This window comes from Cricetulus griseus, chromosome 2 (genome assembly GCF_003668045.3).
Source record: "Cricetulus griseus strain 17A/GY chromosome 2, alternate assembly CriGri-PICRH-1.0, whole genome shotgun sequence".
Classification (NCBI taxonomy): domain Eukaryota; kingdom Metazoa; phylum Chordata; class Mammalia; order Rodentia; family Cricetidae; genus Cricetulus; species Cricetulus griseus.
The window spans coordinates 31374263-31392499 of NC_048595.1; the positions used below are offsets into that span (position 1 = coordinate 31374263).

The window sequence follows — 18237 nt, forward strand, 5'->3', positions numbered from 1 at the left end:
TATTAGAGCTAAAACTGTGAGTATTGCTCATTCCTCTAGAGCTCAAAGCTTAACAGAAATGACAATATTATGATACTTTGCCTGTGGTTTTATTTGGCTTTTGTCTAAAATGAAGTGATCTTACATTGAATAGTTTAATTGTTGTATTGTCTAAGATCATGCACTGTCCCCAGTTCTTTTCTCTTCATAGTGTAAACATTTGTTTATGTCAGTTCAATAGAACATTGCTATCCTTTCAGTGTCTTGCTACAATCACTTTTTGAGCTGTGAGAAAGTTCTAATAATGATACTTACTGACTTAGTTACTTTTCTGTTGTTAAGATAAGACACCATAACTAAGGCAACTTATAAAAGAGTTGGAGCTTATAGTTTCAGAGGGTTAGAGTCCATGACCAGTATGTCAAGGAGCATGCAGCAGGCAGGTATGGTGCAAGTAGGCTGGGAGCTCACATCTTAAGACGCAATCACAAAGCAGAGAGACTGGAATGGCATGAGCTTTTGAAACCTTAAAACCTGCTCTCAGTGACACATCTCCTCCAGTAAAGGAGGAGACATATCTCCTAATCCTTCCCAAACAGTTCCATCAACTGGGACCAAGTATTCAAATATAGGAGCCTGTGGGAGCCATTCTCATTCAAACTGCCACATGTACCTTACTGGTATTTTGACCTTTTAAAAAACAAACAGCCAGTCCTTTAATAACAGCACTCTTCGAGGCAGAGGCAGGCAGATTTCTGAGTTCAAGGCCAACCTGGTCTATAGAGCAAGTTCCAGGACAACCATGGCTACACAGAGAAGCCCTGTCCCAAAAAACCAGACTAAATAAATAACCAAAACAAAGAAACAAACAAAACCATGAGTGAATTATACTTGTGAGAGGATCAGATCAGTCCTTGGCCTTGTTTTTTTTCCATTCTTAGGAGCTCACCTCTGATTATGATTTCAGGAAAGAAGAGTTCTGTCTCATCTTGTCTGAAAATGTGTGCTGTCTTTGAATTTGCAAAGAAAACTAACAGTTCCTTATAGCATTCATAGTCCCCTCTTACTAACTTCCTTCTTTGAATAACTCTGGGATTTAATGGGATAAGTATTGTTTGTCGAGATAGGTATCACTTCATTATGTAGCCCAACTTTGCCTGGAACTTTTGGTTATCCTATCTCCCCCTCTTAAGTGCTGGGATGTTTTAGGCATGTGCCACCATGCCTGCCCATTTTACAGCTGTGAAAATATGCACAAAGATGAAATGACCACCTGTGTTGGTAGGACCAAGATCCCAGTTCTCATCTTATTACATATCTTTAACTATATAGCTCATCTGTCTGTAGCTCTTTACAGCTTTAGTTGAATTTGAAAGTCAAGCATATTAAAGCAGTTTAGTTTTTTCAGGCACCATGCTGGGTACACAGGCCTCCCCTATTTACTTCCCTAGCAACACTGGAAGTTTATCTTTTTTTTTTCTTTCAGTTTAAGAAAAATAAAGCTCAGAAAGGTGAGAAATTTGACATTTTATCCAGATCCATTGGCACTCAAGCTTTCATCAAATAGTTTCTTGGGATTAGAATCTAAACTCTGCCACTACTGTGTCTGTGGCTATGGCCACATCGCTTCACTTTTCTTGTTTTCTTGACCCTCTTTCCTTTGGAAGGCTGTTAGGAAGTTTTAAAAAAAAAAAAAAAAAAAAAAAAAAAAAGGTACCCATATGCCTATAATCCCAGAACAAGGGTCTAGAGTCTGACTGGTACAAGAAGTGAACACCATTCGATGGGGATGGGTCCTGGCAGTGGCTGGCCCTAGATGAGTGCACACCCTTCCCCTCTTCTCTACTCAGGGATTTGTTTTACTCTGGACTCCCCAGAGGACCATCCCTTTATTTTTTAGCTCTTGTCCCAAGGTAGGCACAATGCATGAAATTGACTGGCTTGAATAGTTTTTCTGGGGTTACAGTGTGGGCCTACACTCTCTTCCAGATGATCAGCGCAGAAGCCCCTGTGCTCTTCGCCAAGGCAGCCCAGATTTTTATCACTGAGCTGACTCTTCGAGCCTGGATCCACACAGAGGACAACAAGCGCCGTACTCTTCAGGTAATGCAGACTCCCCTGGGAAGACGAGGGCAGACACTGCCTTTACCTGCCCTTTCCTCTCGTGCTTTGGACCAATGGCCTCTGCCAAGCTTATATGTAATTGTGATCTTCCTCTTCTAGAACACAGGTATACCTTGTAGACACAAAAAGGATATTTCTTTTCTAGGAATATTAGTTTCCAGTGATGGAGTTTTTTCTTTGCTTGGTGCACCTACACAGAAGCAAGAGCTCAAGTGATCCAGTGTTTGTTATTTCCAGATGTAACTTCTGGTTGGAAGCTTGGAGCCATCAGAAAAAGATAATCCCAGAAAGAATTTAAGGTCTCACTAACTGAGCTATTTTTTTTTTTTTTAATTCCTGCCTGCCTGCCTTGGAATTGTTCCCTCTTGTTCTTTTATTATTTTTTTTGTTTGCTTGTTTGATTTGGGGCCTCAATCATGTAACTGGCTAGCCTCAAACTCATTATGTAGACCAGACTGACCTTAAATTCACAGAGATCCACCTGTCTTTGTGTTCTCTCTATTTTAACTTAGCAAGTCAATATTTTTTTATTATATGTAGAACTCTTGGTGATACTAATTCCCAGAACCCTTTCCATCAGCTAGATACTAGCCCTAAGAGCAACAGTTCTCAACTTGTGGGTCATGGCCCCTTTGGCAGTTGCATATCAGATATTTGTATTATGATTCATAATAGTGGCAAAATTACAGTTTTGAAGTAGCAACAATAATTTTAAGGTTATGGGGTCACCATAACACGAGGAGTTGTATTAAAGGATCACAACATTAAGAAGGTTGAGAACCACTGCCTTTGGAAAAAGGGTTTCCAGATACAAAAGAAAGAATGTGATCAATACAAAACACTGAAAGTATTTTAATAAAGTCAATGAATTCTTGTTTTCCTTTACTTACAAAATTGGGAATGTGTATGTGTGCCCATTTCTAATGGGAAGTGTTTACTAAACACCTACAACATGACAGGCACTGTTATAGACCCTACAGATTAACAATGTACAAAACAGACACAAATCATATCCTTGTGAGTCTGCATTCTAGTGCAGCAGACATTGAGCATTAGTTAAGATTTGTATCTGGGCATGATAGTGCAAGCCTGTAACTCCAGACTCAGTAGACAGGGCAGGATGATGGGGGGGGGGGTTGAGGGGTCTGAGGCCAGTCTGATCTACACTGTAGATTTCAGACAAGTTAAAACTACATAGTAAGACCTCATTTCAGACAATAAGTAAAAAGGACTGGGGAGATGTCTCAGTAGGTAAAGTGCTTGTCATGTAAATGAGAACATATGTTCAGCTCTGTAGAACCCATGTAAAAGACACACATAGTAGTCTGCTTCTGTGGCAGGAAAAGAGACAGGTAGATCCCTGGAGCTCATTTTTCAGCCAGTTTAGCCAAACCAGTGAGTTCCAGGTTCTGTGAAAGACTGTCTCAAAAGATTCAAGTAGAGAGGGAGTGGGGTAGATGCTGATAGATCCCTGACCTATACATGCATGTACACACACACACACACACACACACACACACATACACACACACACACACACACACACACACACACTACATACACACGCATGTTAAGATTTGTATACCTTGCTGTTTAATGTTGGGACAGGGTGTGTAGTCCAGGCTGCCCTAGAGCTATCTTACCTACCCTGCTTAAGAGGGGGTGTGAGTATGTGAGAGGAGAGAGAGAGAGAGAGAGAGAGAGAGAGAGAGAGAGAGAGAGTGTGCATGTGCACGCAGTGCCTGTATAGGCCAGAAGGGGGCATCAGATTCTCTGGGTGCTGGTGGGAACCAAACTTGGATCCTCTGAAAGAACACAGTGTTATTATCCCCCACCCTCTCTTCAAGACACGGTTTCTCTATGTAGCCTTGGCTGTCTTGGCACTCACCCTGTAGATTATGCTGGCCTCAAACTTACAGAGATCCTCCTGCCTCATTTCCTGAGTGCTGGGATCAAAGGCATGTGCCACTATGCCTGACCTGACTATATTCTTAACCACTGAGCCACCTCTCCAACTTCAGGCCTGGAATTCTTGATTCTCCCAAGTGCCAGGACTATAGGCTTGTGCCAACATGCCCAGATACTGTTAAAAAAAAATGTTAAATTAAAAAAAAATCTGTGTGTAGTTTGTGTGTTTGTGTGTATGTGTATATTCTATCGAGATGTGTGTGTGTGTGTGTGTGTGTGTGTGTGTGTGTGTGTGTGTGTGTGTGTATTCTATTCTCTATAGAATAATATACATATGGAAATTGCAGAACTTTATACTGGTTAAAGTAATTCTGTAAGTCTAGGAAGATCTTATAAAATGTACTGTCTAGGTCAGTTCAGATTAAAAAGTTAAATGGAGAAAGTGCTGATAAAAGATGATCTAGATCTGGCAAGGTGGCTTAGTCAGGAGAAGTACTTTACACACACACAGAGACAACTTGACAGCCTGGGTTCAATCCATGGTTGAAGAAGAGAACAAACTCCCACAAGCTGTCTATTGATCTCTATACTCATACCATAACATGCTCAATCTTGCAGTGTCCCCTCTACAAATAATAAAAATGTTTTTAAAGGTGATGGCCAATAAGCCTGTATGTAACATCACTAATCATCTGTGAATAACAGCTTAAAGCCACAGTGAGATACTGATCTTTTCTTTGTTTCTTTGTTTCTTTCTTTCTTTCTTTTTTTCTTTCTTTTCTTCTTCTTTTTGAGCCAGGGTTTTTCTGTGAATCAGTCCTGGCTGGCTGTCCTGGAACTCACTCTGGCCTCAACTCACAGACATCTTCCTTCCTCTGTCTCCCACATGCTTGAATTAAAGGTGTGCATCACCTCCACCCAGTTGATACTGTAGAATAACTTAAAGAGAAACAATTCTAAGTATTGGTATAGAAGTTAGGTATCTAAAAATCACTACTGGTCAGAATGTAGATTAGTGTAATCATTCTGTGTTGTAATTTAAGAAAAGCAGCATTCAAGAGAAGATGCCATCAGACAAGATTCAAGCAGAGGGGTTTTTATTTGGGAAAGGGATCATAAAAAGGGGGAGAGGGGTGGTGGAGACCTGCCTCCAGAGACAGGAGCAGCAGGGGAGAGAGAGTAGAACAGTGAGGGAGAGAAAGAAAGAGAGAAGGATGGGAGGTGAGCAGGCCCTTTTAAAAGGGAGCATAGTGAATATGCACAGGTGGTGCTCTCAGTGGCTGCACCTGAGAGCATATCCTGCCAGAAACCGCCAAAGGCGGGCCAGTACAGATTCCTGAATACTACACTCTGGAAAACTTACTTGGCAATTTGGAATAGAGTTAAACACCTGGCTATTCTAACATGGCCATTTCACTCCTAGGTTTGCACCCAGAAGAAATGTAGATGTTTTTACATAAGAGTGGTCATAACAACTTTATTTGTAATTGCTCCAAACTGGGAACAGCTCAGGAGCCTGTCAGAAATACATAGATGAATTCTGATGTATCATGAAATGGATCACTATTCAGGATAAAACAACTACTGCTCTTTATAAATCGATAAAACTCAAAACTGTATTAAACTAAAGAACATAGAGAAACAATATTGGCAGTACCACCTCCATTGATAACCATTAGCGCTGCCTCAGCTGCAGGGGTTGCTAGGAGTGGAGTATAACTTCCTGGGTGTATACATTCATCAGAATCCAAGCTGCTTACATTTCTGTATTTCACTGAAATGAGTAGTAGGTTAGTAAAATATTAAGAAAGGCACAGCAAACCACAAGCAGTAATGCACACCTTTAATCGCAGTATGTGAGAGGCATAGGCAGGTCGGTCTCTGTGAGCTCGAGGCCATCTTGGTCTACAGAGTGAGTTCCAGGTCAGCCAGGGCAACACAGAGAAACCCTGTTTCAGCAAACCTAACAAGAAGGGTTTATTACAGGTTTGTATTTCAGTGGCTTGGGGCCATGACAGATATTAGGGGGGAAAAAACACCAAAATTTCCATCCTTCTATTTGATTTGATGGGTCCGGTTTGCTTAAGATGTGTGATATAGAGGTTGCTAAGAATTTTTTAGTTTGCTTGCTTTTCCTTGTTATTGTGAAGTATTCCAGACATAAAGTTTGCAGTGAGTATACCAGTATATTTTCTCCTTAAATTCTGTTGTTAAAATTTCATTCTAGTATGCAACCTAACTTAATGTGACCAATCTTGTCTCATCTCAGAAGCTAAGCAGGGTTGGGCCTGGTTAATACTTTGATGGGAGACTGCCTGGGAATACTAAGTGCTGTAGACTAAAAACAAAACAATTTTCTTTTTTTTTTCTCAAGCTGATTTATCAAACCTCTCACATCATCCAGCCTTCAAGTGGTCTGTTTTTCTCTGTGTAGCCCTGGGTGTCCTGGAACTGGTTCTGTAGATTTCAGAGATCCCCCTGTCTCTGCTTTGAAATGGGGATTAAAGGTGTGCCACACTACCACCAGTCAAAGTGATCTATTTTTAAGTAAATTTCAAAGTTTACTTTCCCCTACATACTTGAATATATCACACACTGAATGAGTGGGTTTTTTTTTCTTTTCCCTTTCAAAAAAGTACACACATTAAGAAATATTTTTTCTTGCTTTTTTTGTCTTTTTAATTCATAGGAAGGGGGCTGTCAGACTTGAAGAGAAAGCCCACCTGAATAAGCTGTGACAGTCTTGTCAGCTACCTAGCTATAGTAAATTTAGGCTTGAGCATTCAGGCTCAAATTCAGATTTAAACTATGCATTAAGCAGTATGATTTTGAATTTCAAGCTAAAAACCAAAGCTAGCATACAAAGATCGAGTGACTAGATTATAATTGCCTGTAAAAAAAAAAAAAAAAAAAAGAGGAGGAGGAGTAGGAAGAAGATGAAGATGATAGTGTGTAGGCCTTGAGAAAGGTCATACGAGTAAATGATAGGCTGACCTTGCCAACCATGAAATGCCTGTTGAGATTACTGCCTTTGTCTTGTGAATTAGCCCGAGGATGGTACATTGACAATTTTATGCAGGGTCCTGAAACCAGAACAAGCAGAAACAGTAGAGAGTAGGGCTCAGATGTCCTGCCCTAAAGCACGAGATGTGTGTATCTCTTCTCTGATTTCTGTCCAACAAGTCTGATACAAGTTTGGCTGTTCTTATTTTAGCTCTAGACATACCTAGGGATATTTAGTGCAGCCTTAAAGTCTCCTTGGGCTGGGATATACCTCAGTGATAGAACACCTGCCCAGCATGTGCAAGGCCCTAGGTTTAATCCCAGATACTGGGTGTGTGTGGGTGGAGTGGGGTGGGGGTAGTCATGTCCTCTTACTTGAAAGATAATAAAGCCAAAAGAACTATAGTCTTTGTACACCAGTTTTTTTTAATCTGGTTTTCTTTGTTACAGAGGAATGATATTGCTATGGCAATTACAAAATTTGATCAATTCGACTTTCTCATCGACATTGTTCCAAGAGATGAACTGAAACCTCCAAAGCGTCAGGTAAGCAGGGAGAGCATGCCCAGCTGCCACCTTCAGGGCATGGACACAATGCTGTCTAGGGCTCCTCCCACCCTCCCAAGACATTTGTTGTTCTTGTTTCTGCTCTCTAGTCCAGATCACCCTCAGCATTTCTGTCTACTCATTTGTGGGTACTTTTAACTCAGTGCCTCTGGGGTGGTGTTGCAGTGATACTTTAGTCACAGACAATGGGATGAAACTCATTTCAAGATTCCTTGATCTAAAATGAAAGCTTTCTCAGCCAGTAAGGTTTCAGAGTCTAAGAACCAGCTTCTCTATGAATAATAGGGATTGGAGTGAGAGGCTTTTGTTTTCTTAATCTGTTTTGTCTCTATGTAGTGCCCTGGGTCTACTCTCTAGAGCCACTGATTCAGAGCCTATGATGCCATGACCCTAGGGACCAATAATATTTAAAGCTCCCCAGATACTTTAATTTCTGACTGAGTTTTAGAACCACCATTTACATTTTTCTTTTCAATCACAAGAATTGAGTGTTTGCCCTCTCTTCTGTTTTGTTCAGATTTCAGTTTATCTAACTCTTCATCATGATTGTAATAGACCCCGTCCTATAGAGCTCATTGTTTCAGGCACACAGTTTGCATGACTCACTAGGTTTAGCGGAACATTTGGGAAATAGTGGCAGCGCTTCACAGAAGCAAACCCATACCATGCTCTGTTTGCTTTGTTTTTGTTCATAAGATTGAAGTGTTTTTAACAAATTATTTTGTAGTATACTGTCTAGAGTCACTTAATGACAACCATCCTCCCCATGCTGACCTATACTAATAACCAGTCAGAAAATGTGTCGGAGAAGTGGTCATCCTAATTGATATTAATTCTGACCCTTCATTAGGGTTTGGGTTAGCAAGCCCTGGGTCACCTCCTTTATGGGAGCAGGGTGTGCCTCACCGAAGCTCCTTTTTTTCTGGGCAGTCTTTGCTACTGTAAACATCCTTGACTGGAAGCTGTAAGGTGTTGAGAAGAGCTTTCAGTCGGATGTTTACAGCGGCAGGCTGCCACAGTCATCCCTGGCTGCGCACATCGGCTTTGAGACATTACAGGTTTGTGCCCTGGACTTGACTCCTCCTTTCTCTCTGAGAAGTCTCACGAACTCAAACTGCCTCTCTTCCTTTGGAGCTAATAATACCATGAGCCTGCTTTTCTTGTTGGATTTTTGCTTCCATGTGTCTACCAGGAGCCCCCTTTAAAAACAAGGTGGTAAGATCTGTGATGCAATCAGGCATTGCTCTTGTTGCACTGACTCCTTGTTCACTGTGAGCTGCTTGCTAAATAGACTGACTAAAAAGAAGGTTGTTATTCTAGAGCAGTGGTTCTTAACCTTCCTAATGCTGTGACCCTCATGTTGTGCTGACCCCCAACAATAAAATTATTTCATTGCTACTTCATAACTGTAATTTTGTTACTGTTATGAATCATAATGTAAATGTCTGTGTTTTCCAGTGGTCTTAGGTGACCCCTGTAAAAGGGTTGTTCAACACCACTACCCTCCCCCGCAAGGGGTCACTACCCACAGGTTGTGAGAGCCACTGTCCTGTACCTTCCTCCAGAGTTCCTTGTCCTTCTTAGTCTCAGAGTGTTTTTCCTTTAGGGTGTTAGACTTGAAGTGCTCTGATCCATCTTCCTTTTTTGTTGTTTGGTTTGGTTTGGGTTTTTGATACTGGCTCTCACTGTGTATCCCTGGCTAGACTGAAACTCTCTGTGTAGACCAGGCTGTCCTGGAACTCAAGAGAGATCTGCCTGCCTCTGTCTCCTCAGTGCTGGGATTTAAGGTGTGTCCCACTATACTTGGTCCATCTCTCTTTAAAGAGTATCCAGCAGGAACATTCCTTATGCTTCGGTTTTAGTTCTTTATAGGTGTTTGAGCTATTGATTGGCATCCTATTCAGGACAGCTGCTGCCTGGCGTTTAAAAGGTTGAGACTGCTGAAAGCTGGCCTGAAATTCTAAGATAGCAGTTTTTAATTCTCTGTAGACATGAAGTTTTCCCAAGCTCCAAATTGGCTGGCACCTCCAAAGTCCTTTAAAAGTGCCTACTCTCCAAAACACACCCTCTGAAGGAGGCAGCAGTTCACTCTGCTACTAAAGCAAATGTATTTTCTCTCCAGTCTGGAGCGGGCTGCTCATCAGTGTAGTGATGACCCTGTGGGGTGATATGGCATTGTTTTTCAGTCTCAGCAGTGAAGAGACTACTGCTAGTATTGAGCAAGTACCCCATTCTGTACTGACCCAGTCATTGGGGGATTATTCAAGGGCTCAGGGTGCTGCTCTCCACCTAGGAAAGGAAAATACTGAATTGTGAGTCTAAGGTTCTAGCTTCTCAAAGATAATTTGGAACGTCTCTCTTTTTCAGTGGAAGTGAATAAACCACAAGTAAAAGGTAGTTGAGACTAACTCCCCCACTAAGCTATGAGTTGAAAGTTCCTGCTCATTGAAATGTCATTATCTTTTCACCCATTTCTTTTATCGAGCATAATCATTCCCTTGCTGGCTTGACCTCCATTTGCAGAATGAGTCTTCATAAAACAGAAGAACCTTACTTGTGCCTCCTTCCATCACAGTGATTTGAAAACAGCCATGCCTTGTCCTGACAACAGTGTCCTATAAACTGTTTAGTTCGCTATTACCTGAGGATGCACTAGGAAGCATAGGAGAAGCTACCAGCCTACTTGATAGCTTTTGGTAAAGTGCTATTTTGGGTTCTGGAAGAGGTATTTCAATAATTTGCTTTTTGTCTTGTAAAATTAAAAACAAAAACATGTTCAGTGCTTGATAACTGTAATTATAGACACCTAGAGCCAGTCACAGGTGAAAGGTAGAAAGTGCCATTTCCCCAACTGCCTGACTGCATTTTCAGGTCTTAATACTCTCATGGCTAAGAGCATGGTCTGTCAAGTCTGGTCTTCATATTTATAAAATAGAAAGGGAGACCTCAGGGGAAAATACACATTGAATTTGATTTCTACAGCTTTAGAAAGAGCAGTTGGAACCAGGTGGTGATGGCCCACGCCTTTAGTCCTAACACTTGGGAGGCAGAGGCAGGAGGCAGGCCAGCCTGGTCTACAAAGCTACACAGAGAAACCCTGCCTCAAAAAAAGAATGAATGAATGAAATGAACAGTTGGCCTCAGTTTTGTGGTTTAAAAGGGTATTGGTATATTATCTCTGTCAAGACATGGTTGCTGGCTGACATTTGCTTGAAATGGCTTTATCATTGTTAGGGTGTTTTAGATTTGAGACCTAGATGAAAATAAAAGGGGCTCTCCTGCTTCTTCTGCCTCTGCATAATTATGTTGAGGATTGAAACTGGGTTTGAAGCACAGAGTACATTAACCCAGAAGGTCAACTTATGTTTAAAGACTTGCTTAGATATCAGAAATGTTAGGAGTTGTTTCCTGGTCTGGGTGGATGACATTAGGAAACCTTGTTATATAAGATTCAGGTTTCTCAGAGGCCAACTGTTCATAATCCCAGTTAAAGTACCCACAGGAAATACAGAAGCACTTAGCTCGGTGCTGCAAGGGCAACTTTTCCACACATGTGGTCACAGGATCTTAGGAATACTAAGGAGAGTGGAGGTGCTGTCCTCTAAAGGTGTTGATGTATCTGTTGGGTTCAGAAGAATTTGCTTACCGTCAGGGTGCATTCAGAAAAGTCTCATCATTTAGGCAGCACTTAACCAGTGCCTGTGTGGGAATACCAGGAACAGTAGCAAGCAAGAGAGAGGCAGTATTTGCCTTCATGGGACTTAACATTTGAGCAGAACTGGCAGTTTGCCATGCAGGTATAAAATCTTGAAGTGAAGACAGTGCCATGGGAGCATACTTTGGGGAGCATTGAGCAGTTCAGAAGATCTCAGTACCTTGTGGAAGTATCTCTTCTGAAACTTAACAGACTTAGCTCTGAATAAAGACATGAATAAAATTACTCAGCCCATGTAGTTGAATGTTTTTGTTGTCCTAGACAGGGACACCATATGTCACAGGTCACTCGGAATGAGATGCTGATCTCTGTGGGTGGTCAGGGGCCCACCAACCCCTGGGCTGTAACCATGTTGTAGTGTGTGTAAACATCCTACACTCTCAGCTGTGAGCTCAAGGTGGCTGGGAGAGGGTTGTTTACTCCTTCTGCCATGGAAAACGTCAGCTGAAGAACAATCTCTTCATCCACCAGATCGGACAGAATGCTGCCTCCCTAGTCAGCCAAGGCAGCACCCCAGCGGAGAGTTATCGTCAGGCCCCCTGGGTTGCACTTCTCTGGCTAAGTACAAGTAGACTCAGATGTGATGCTGGTGTAGATGTGTCTGCAGTAAACACCGAGCTTTCAGTGTGCTGTGAAAAGCTGGCTCTGGAATTGTAGCCCAGGAGAAGCTGTTTTCCCCTTTCCCTGATAGGTCCCTTCTGGAATGAGGCATGCTGTCTTTTATGGGACTTGGTGACAGTAAATTTGGGTAGCATCTTCCCATTGCTGGCAGGTAGCAGCACTATTCTCCTATCATAGGCCTTGACAGAATTTACTGACAAACTCTGTTGGTATGTGATTGTTGGTTACAGTAATTATTTGCCTGTTTGCAACTCATCACGCAATGGATGATTACTCAGTGCTTCAGAAAATTGGCTGTATGTTCTGTGAAGCCTATAGAAGCTGTTATTTTTAGTTTGATTTAGCACAACTGGTCTCTTCAAATTCCCCTTTTCCTTTGACTGCAAATGTGGAAAGCTCAGCATTCGGCAGGCAACTGCACATAGCCTGTTTGGGGGAAGAGTGGAAATTCACTGTGGTGGTTGCTGAGTTGGTTTTTTTCCCCTTACCTGAGTCTCTTTCCACCCCACAGGAGGAGGTACGCCAGTCTGTGACTCCTGCAGAGCCTGTCCAGTACTACTTCACGCTGGCTCAGCAACCTACTGCTGTCCAGGTCCAGGGACAGCAGCAAGGCCAGCAGACCACCAGTTCCACGACTACCATCCAGCCTGGGCAGATCATCATTGCACAGCCTCAGCAGGGTCAGGTCTGTGAGCTGCAGAGGGTACCAGCCTTAACACCAGAGTGCCTCTTAGATTGGGTGGGGAAAGTGTGCTGTGCAGAGAGAGAGGCCATCAGATCTTTACAGAGTGCTGCATTTGATGTCTGGAAACCTGAGCTTCCCCCTGATTGAGTCACAGAAGCCAAGTATCACCCTGATCTCTCTGGACCCTGTTTTCCTCATAGGTCAGTGGACAAGATGTTCTCCAGGATCCCTATGAGCTCAGACATTTTAGAGGAAAAAAATTCCCTCATGCACCCGTGAACAGCAGTGGGATGTGTTTAAAGGTCTTTTCAGTGGACTTCATACCTGCTGTCTGTCTATACCAGGACTGGAATTTGTACCTTTAAAGGGGAGAATAATGTTATTGCCAACTTGCAAAGCTCTCCTTTCTGGCAGTTCTCTGTCCTATTGTATTTGTATCAGGTGACCTTCTCTTTTGACAATAGTAATCAGAGGATTTTTTTCTCTCCCCCATAGTACTGTTGAGAGCAGTACCATCCGTTGGGAGTCATGAGAGGCTGCAGAGGACTCAGTTCTGTGAGCTCTGAATCCAAATTCTGTCAGTCATTTCTTTATTTATTCATCAAACAGTGAGCATCCTCTGTGAGTAAAGTCTTATGCTAGGTATTGGGGGCATAAACATGAATAAAACAATCCTGATTTCCAAGGAATTCACAATAGCCTCAGTTGGGGATACAAATATTTTTAAAGGTTGTACTGCCACATGGGATGAGTAAGGCTAAGACAGCCTTAGAATTATATACAGAGTGTTATCAAGAGAGTCCCTACAAAGATGTGAGGAAGAGAAGAGAAGATGATTAGAGGCCCCTGAACTGGAGTAACATAACTCTTAGAGGTATCACTGGAAGTGTCAAAACACTGGGAAAGCATGGTATTGCTGCTTGAAGGCTTTACAAATGAGAAACAGCTAGATATGGTGGTACATACCTATAATCCCAGCACTCTGGAGATAGGGGTAGGAGAATAAGGAGTTTGAGACCAGTCTCAGCTATATGAGACCCTGTCTCAGAACAAGCAAGCAAAGCAAGCAAACAGACAGAAAAGTGAGAAACAGCAAAGAAAGTAGTGGTAGACTATAATTAGCATGGAAGTTATCTAGGCAAGTCCAGGAAAAACATCCTGGAGAGTCTTATATATTCTGGTAAAGAGCTAAGTTTGCCTACAAGAAAAACATTGGGGTGGGATAGATTTAAGTATTAATTTTGACTTTAGGGTTTATTCCTTGCTCATTTATTTATTCATAAAATAAAATATATTGAGTACTGTCTCCACATCAGACACAAGGCAAGGTTCAAAGCTGATTGTAGCCTAGTCCTTGCCTCAGGCATTCATTGCACCCTGAAGCCTCAGGGAGCCTCTTTGGCTCATGCTTGTGCCTCTGCAGTGAGAGAGCTTTACCTGCCAAAGGCCTTGTCCCTTTACTGAGTGAACGTAAAGAAAGGCTGTCAAGGGCTGGCCCTGATTGGCTGATTATCACAAGGAGCCCAGGGCTGCTGTGCTTACAGCAGGGCACACTATAGGTGATTTGACAGCTGCCATGCTAACACAAGCCCTCATTTTTCTGATGAATTAGAAATACCTTGGAAATCCTCTCAAAAATTGGGCTGATGATGATGAGTTGGCAGCATGCTTTTTTTTTTTTTCTTTTTTTTTGGCGGGGGGGAGGGGGTCAGCGAAAATTTCATCTGTCTTCCTTGCCAACCAAGACTTGCTGGGCTTGGAGCTGAGAAAGCTTGTGAGGTTGGTGAAGTTGGTCCCTTCAAGCTGTTTTGCAGTCTTGCTTCTTCAGGGGGACTGGGGGCTGGGTCATACCTCCCTGGACCCATAGTGAATGAGTAGTGAAGGCTATTTCAGTTTGAGTGCAAGTTATCTTCCCTAAGATAGAACATCTATTACAGCACAGCTAGAAGGAATGTGGTGGAGTGAATTCTATGTTTTCTGTTTTTAGTTGGGAACTTCTCTTGGTGTGGGATAGACAGGTGGAGTGTCATGGTCATGCTAGAAATAGGAAATCTGTTTGCTGTTGTCCTAGCTCACCAAGGATACTTTTACTGAGAATGATGTCTCTCTCTCCCTTCCTCTTCCAGTTTTCGGTAATTTTTCCTTACCTAGTAGTCTCTTAAGTCTCTTCTGTATTTCCTAGATACCCCCCCCCCATAGTTTCAGTTACCAAGTTATAATGTCGAGGGCACTTGTGCAGTCAAAAGTTGGCACCAGAACAGCAACATCATATGAAGCCATCATATGATTCTTTGAGACTCTGATTGACAAGGTTCTTATTTCAGAGTGGGGAGATCATGTCTGAAGTGGATGAGAATGCAGGCCCACTATCAGACAAGTCAGGCACACTGGGTTCATTTCTCTCAGTTCTTCTGTCACATTAAGGGCTATGGTCTTTAGATTTGGAGTCTGCTTCATAGTGACAAGCTGCTAAGTGCAGGTCATGAACATAAGGCAGAAGTTTCTTAGCCCTGAGATCAACATTTCTAGACTGTTGAAGCTCTTGCTCTGTTGACTTCTGTTGAATGAGGGTAGGCTTCAATGAGTTGTCACGTCTGGTGTCTTCACTCTCCCCTGTGGGAAGTTGTGCTGTGATCCATAAGAACTGTCTGACTAAGGTGGGCAAGATTCACTCTGCTGCTTAAATGGGTGAAGCCTACATGCTCTAGCCCCAGCCTTAGAGGTGAGCCTGTGTGCTTTGTTTTCTTTTAGTGTCTTTAATGCCTATGACGTAGTCTAGGACCCTAAATATAATGCATTCATGTAGGCTCCACTTTATGTTTCCTTGTGCCCTCCAGGTTCCTCTGTTCTAAATTTTACATGGGTCTGTTTGTGTCGGTTGTTATGATTGCTTTGATTTCCCCTCTTGTATTGTATGCACCTTGCCACCACAGAAGGACTACGGAGTTGCAGCATTTGAAGCCCAGGCATTTAAGCTTAGACTCAGGCAGATATTCTGCACTGTGAGAGTAAAACTTGGTTTGGCTTTCTGGTTTCTCATTAAGACTTAACTCTAGCTGTATTGTAGAGCCATTGGGCTGCATGTTAAGAGGGTGACAAATCTCGGCATTAATGGAGTGTGTGAGCTCCCAGTTCACTTCTACAGGCTCTCAGCCAGAACTCAAACAGCTCTCTCTTGACTCTTCCCTCTAGACCACACCGGTGACAATGCAGGTCGGAGAAGGTCAGCAGGTGCAGATTGTACAGGCCCAGCCTCAGGGTCAAACACAACAGGCCCAGAGTGGCACTGGACAGACCATGCAGGTGATGCAGCAGATCATCACCAACACGGGAGAGATCCAGCAGATCCCGGTAAGCCGGCACTGCCCCCTTGCTCTTGTCAGCTCCTGTCGGCAGTGTTCCCATCACACACCCAGCTTTGCCCATTGTTTCCTACCCACTCTGCTTCAGCCCAGGTTCTGCCTCACATGTGATAGAGCTCTTCTCTTCCCCGCCTACACCTACACAGAGAAATGGTAGCTCTATCTCATGCCTGTCTTTATTATTATTATTATTATTATTATTATTATTATTATTATTATTATGACTACTACTGCATGAATTTATTTGTGCATGGGTGGGTGTGCTTCTTTGTATTCATGTGGAAATCAAGACAGCTTTGTGGGATGAGATTTTCTAAGGCACTTTGATCCATACAAGTGGCTTACTGTTAACAGCTGAAAGCTGCAGTACAGATCTGGCAGGAAATTTGGGCACCACAACTTCTTCTACCATGTGGGTCCAGGGATTGAACTTGGGTTATCAGACCTGGTGGCAGGTGCCATTTCAACACCCCCAGGCCTATCTTTTGATTAGCAGAGAATAAGAGGGAGGTATGTAGGGAAGACCATAAATATAGTTGTTGCATATTCATGAGTTGGTTCCCAGGAGAGCCTGCAACAAAGTATATTTTTGGTGTTCATTTAACTTACCCATTCCTTTACTGTAGACTGTTGCTTCTTGCATGCCTAGAGGGATTTCATTTCTTTTTTAAACAGGTTTTTTTTTAAACCTGTCTTTATTTTTAATTTATGCATGTGGGCATTCTCCTTTGCATGTATGTCTGTGCACCATGTCCAAGCAGTGTGTACCTGGTGCCTGTGGCATAGAATCTCTTAGAACTAGAGTTGGAGATAGTTGTGAGCTGTCATGTTAGTGCTGGGAATAGAACCCATGTCCTCTGGAAGAGCAGCTAAGCCATCTCTCCAACCCCGGTTCTTTTATTTAAAAAACAAAACCCAAAAACTAAACAAACCAAAATGTTCAGCATTTGCAAAGACTACATTGATTGTGTTGCAACGAAAATGGAAAAGAGTGGAGCAGTCCTTCCTGAGACCTAAGCTAATAGGAACCACTTGGACTTGCCTTGCTGCTTCCTCTCTGAAACAAAGCCCAAAGAGCGCCCTTTGTTTAGTTTGGGAACTAACTTTTCTTAAGTTATGAAGTAACAGACCAAGCAAAACTGTAGGAAAAGTGGAGTTTGTAAGTATGTCTCTCCCCACCCCATTTCTGTCTATCATCCACAAACATACCAATAATTCCAGGTACCTGGCTTCTCCCTTGCATCACTATTTCAGCCACCAATTCTCTGCTAAATGTTTCTATCTTTTTGTATGAACCAAAACAAAATCATTTAACTATAGCCCCCATCTTTATGGAGCAAACCATGGGTTCAGAAGACGTGTTACAGAATCCAGTACATTATCTTCACTGTTCTAAACACCCTCTCAGAAGTTGACATTTCCAGACTTTGTTTTTTTAGAGACAGAGTTTCCCCATGTGGCTTTGGAGGCTGTCCTGGGACTAGCTCTTGTAGACCAGTCTGGTCTCAAACTCACAGATCAGCCTGCCTCTGCCTCCTAAGTGCTGGGATTAAAGGCCTACATTTCAGACTCTTGAGGCTGCTCGGCTGCTCAGTAGTGTTTGTAACAGTGGTGATCCTCAAAGCAGAAACTTTATTTCACTCACAAAAGCTAAAGGGAGAGGCTCATTTGCTGAGGAACTTGGGCAGCAAAGCCACAAGGAGCAACAGACCTGCTGTTTCTTGGAGGACTGATGAGCTGGGCAACTCTAGGTTTCTCAAGCCTAACAAGCAAAGCTCTTACTTTTGTCACAGCCACTTGGAACCATTTGGCTGCCCTAGGAATTTCTGCAGGTATCACCTCCCACTAGAAAATCTTAAACACCTGTGACTGTTTGGAGCTTTACCTATACCTAGGACGAGGCTTTAGTTTTTCTTTTTTTTGTTTTTTGTTTGTTTGTTTGGTTGGTTTTTTGAGACAGGGTTTCTCTGTGTAGCTTTGGAGCCTGTCCTGGCACTTGCTCTGGAGACCAGGCTGGCCTGAACTCACAGAGATCCGCCTGCCTGTGCCTCCCAAGTGCTGGGATTAAAGGTGTGCACCACCAACGTCCGGCAAGGCTTTAGTTTTTCAACCTAGGATTCTTGGCTGGCCTTCTGGTGACTCCTGACTAGACCACTGTCAGTCTAAGCAGATGAAATTTCCAGCCCCTTTGAACCACAGAAGTGGCTTGATGTCAGCTGGAAGCTTCAGTGTAGATTTGGTAAGGAATTTGGGCACAACTTCCCAACAGCTCC

General features: G+C 42.7%; 1 protein-coding gene and 2 non-coding genes across 6 annotated transcripts in view; all 3 read left to right on the forward strand.

Annotated features, from left to right (window-relative positions):
- The window catches only part of Nfyc (nuclear transcription factor Y subunit gamma), a 66705-nt gene that overhangs the window by 42823 nt on the left and 5645 nt on the right, over nt 1–18237 (forward strand). For all 4 annotated transcript variants that reach the window (XM_027399146.2, XM_027399149.2, XM_027399147.2 and 1 more), the window contains exons 4-7: nt 1969–2082; nt 7465–7560; nt 12429–12602; nt 15795–15953. In XM_027399146.2, the coding sequence (XP_027254947.1) occupies nt 1969–2082; nt 7465–7560; nt 12429–12602; nt 15795–15953 (543 nt within the window). The remainder of the gene's footprint in view (nt 1–1968; nt 2083–7464; nt 7561–12428; nt 12603–15794; nt 15954–18237) is intronic.
- Mir30e (microRNA mir-30e) lies at nt 8513–8595 on the forward strand. Its single transcript, NR_105203.1, has one exon. It is a non-coding gene; the product is annotated as a microRNA mir-30e (primary transcript).
- On the forward strand, nt 11643–11731 carry Mir30c-1 (microRNA mir-30c-1). The gene has a single exon (NR_162764.1). It is a non-coding gene; the product is annotated as a microRNA mir-30c-1 (primary transcript).